The 3,109-nt window shown below is 31.8% G+C and overlaps 1 protein-coding gene across 1 annotated transcript; it reads right to left on the bottom strand.

Moving 5' to 3' along the window:
- Nucleotides 1-791: 791 nt before the first annotated feature.
- On the bottom strand, nt 792-1,781 carry LOC133311490 (polygalacturonase inhibitor-like). Its single transcript, XM_061512545.1, has one exon. It carries the CDS (start codon nt 1,779-1,781, stop codon nt 792-794), a length of 990 nt encoding a protein of 329 aa, XP_061368529.1.
- Nucleotides 1,782-3,109: the final 1,328 nt, after the last annotated feature.

Genomic DNA, 3,109 nt, shown 5'->3' with positions numbered 1-3,109 from the left:
TTTTTAAATATTTTTAAAAAAATATGATTTAATAAGTTTGAAAAATCCATTGAATTATTTGGAAAAATGCATCCCAATCATTCCTCAAAATTCCCTATAAAATGCAGGGTGTGCAATGGGGGTATCACCTTCCTATTATCTTCTTTGTCCAACCTTATCTTCATCGTCAATCATGGTACTATATTTATGCTAACGGAAACTATCTAAAGCAAAAATTTCATTGTTATACATTTAAATATATATATATATATATATATATATATATATATATATATATATATATTTACAAACTTTTTATTTATTTTCCTAAGCTTTAATGTCTCTACCGTAAATGTAGATAAGTTATCTACATTCGCTCCCCAAAACGATGTCGTTTTGGGGTGAAAGATTAAAAAAATATAATGAAAAAGACTATTATAATCCTGAAATGAATTATAATTACAAAAATATCTTGATTTCTGCCTCAAAACGACATCGTTTTGGACTCACTTTAGATAAGTTATCTATATTGACGGTAGAAAAAGCGAACCCATATATATATAACCGGCGTCCTGAAAACACTAGTTAAGCAATTATAAAATAAATATAAAGATAATTAGAAAAGCTCCAAAATTTGAAATAGAAACACAAATATACTGCAGATTAATTATTACAAACTGGTGTGACTCCATATGTAGTAATTAAAATTACAGGAAACTTGCAAAATGAACACATATTATCTATCAGACTTCTAAAAAGAAAGAGAAAATAACTAGAAATGACGCCCCTTTGTGGGAAATAGTGTTCTGTGCTCACTTGCAGCTTGGAAGTGGAGACCCACACAAACACTTGTTATGAAAATAAGTATCCACATCAAAGCTCTGCAATTTGCCACCCTTTGGAATCTCACCACAAAGCCTATTGTAGCTCACATTCAAACTCAATATATTTTCCATTCCCATAGGAAGGTTCCCATATATCTGATTGTGACTCACATCCAACGTATCTAGTGTCTTAGTCAACTCCAATTTTCCCATATCAAAAGCAAACTTGTTCCAAGAAAGGTCTATCAACACTGTCGCTTTGGTTGAACCAAAAAGCATGGAAGCATCACCTTCAAACCTGTTATGAGAAAAGTCGATAAGCGACGAGTTCAGCCTTGCCAAAGACAAAGGGAGTGTCCCCGAGAGTTTGTTATTAGAGAGAAACAAACTTGGTAAATTCGTGTTATTGAAGTAACCATAAGAATAAGGGATTGGACCTGTGAGCTTGTTGTTCATAAAGAGGATTCCTGAGAGATTAGGTAACTTGTAAAGAGAGTGAGGGAGTGTACCAGAAAGGTTGTTGAATGATAGATCCAAGGTAACAAGGTTTTTCAGTTTGGTCACGAAATCGGGTATTGGACCTGATATGCTTGTTTTGCTGAATGTGAGGAATTTGAGTTTGGTGAGTTTTGATAATGAGTTAGGAATTGGACCACTGAGGTTTGGTAATTGGAAGAAACTGAGGGTTTCCAATTTTGTTAGGTTACCAAGGGAAGGTGGAATTTGAGAGGTAAGGTCATTGTTGGTTGAGAGACTCAAGGACCAGATAATGTTACTAATGGGGAAGCAAACGACACCGTACCAATTAGAGTGGCAGCAATCAGTGTGTGGTTTCCACGATGAGAGAAGGGTTGGGTTGTTGAGTTCTTTCTTGATTTGGAGAAGGATTCTTTTGTCTTCTGGTTTGCATGTCATTTCTGAGAAAGAAGAAGTTGCTTGAGAGAGCAATATGAAAAAGAGAAACAGTTTGGTTGTCATAATTGCCTTGGTTTTTTTTTTAGGTTCGTTTGGTTTTGAGTTTGGGATGAGAGAAATTAACGGGGAATGTGTTGGTATATATGTAGCTAGGATTTGGTGAGAAAATATTATATTGTATGTAATGTTTGAATTGACAGTAGTCAAAGCGGGTGACCTCATTGGTATATCTATATATTATATTATTAGAAGGAGAGTTATATTTATAAATTTTTTGTTAATAAATTCTTACAAATTATATTATATTTGTAAGAATTATTACATAGTACACTTTTGAGAATACATAATGAAATACGTAGCATAACTAAATCAGAAATGGGTCAGGTCGGATTTGATCCGATTTTGAAACCAAGTCAGACTCATTTTAAAAATCAGATCAGATCCGACTCAGTTTTGAACTAGTTTAAAAAAAATTCAAATCAAGTCAGACCTAACTTGGATCAATTTAAAGTGAGTCGGGTCAAAATATCTGATCTATAAAAATCAAGTTGGGCCAGGTCGGCACAAAAAACCTGACGCAACGTGACTCATACACACCCCTAAATTACATTATGTATTTTCAAAAATACACTAGATTATGCCATGTATTTTCAAGAATACATATAATTTACAAAAATTTATAAAAAAAAATTATAATTAAATCCTTCCCCGTCGTTAAATATGGAAAGAAGTTATCTCAAGGTGAATGGTGGTGGATTGGTCATATATTGTATAAGCCACCCTGAAAAGGAATCTATTCTGTGGGCCAAATCAAGTTGAAGCGAGTTTTAAATTTAAAATTGTATTTTAATCGCTAGCCAATCAAATTTGACTTCACTTTCAAGCGTTTTTCCTTTTATAATATAAATATTTTTTAAAATTCTATGACTTTAATTATCTCTTTAGAACTAATCAAGTCCTATCCTTATGAACCTGGCCGAGAAACATATTAGGACAGGTATTGGATTAAGCTCGAATTAAATGACGTGATAATTATTCAAATATGTCCCTAAAATTCTTCTTCAAAGTTCAAATTCGTGTTCTTTAGATAGTTCCTCCCTCTCGTTATTACTTGAGCCAATCCTTAATATATATATAAATAAAAATATATGGATCTACATTATGTCATATAATTAAGAAAAAAAGAGAAAGAAAGAAAACATTATTTGCACACACTTTTATGTATAAATAATAGATAATAACATGAAAAAAATTTAAGGAATTTGATTTTTTTCATTTTGCATGAGAATTGAATTCTCATAGTGTAACTTAACTAGTGATGAGTTTCATATTTATTAAAAAAATAAAAATAAAAAGAAAGCTTTGCATGAAAATTAAAGGATCACAATACG

The sequence above is a fragment of the Gastrolobium bilobum genome, unplaced genomic scaffold, assembly GCF_033153095.1.
Source record: "Gastrolobium bilobum isolate Gb01-03AN ecotype WA unplaced genomic scaffold, APGP_CSIRO_Gbil_v1 utg3070, whole genome shotgun sequence".
NCBI lineage: Eukaryota > Viridiplantae > Streptophyta > Magnoliopsida > Fabales > Fabaceae > Gastrolobium > Gastrolobium bilobum.
The sequence above is the reverse complement of the archived record's forward strand: the minus strand, read 5'-3'. Positions and strand labels throughout refer to the sequence as shown.

What these genes read in the sequence shown, in the direction of transcription:
- LOC133311490 (XM_061512545.1), bottom strand. Translation starts at nt 1,781, where the DNA reads ATGACAACCAAACTGTTTCTCTTTTTCATATTGCTCTCTCAAGCAACT.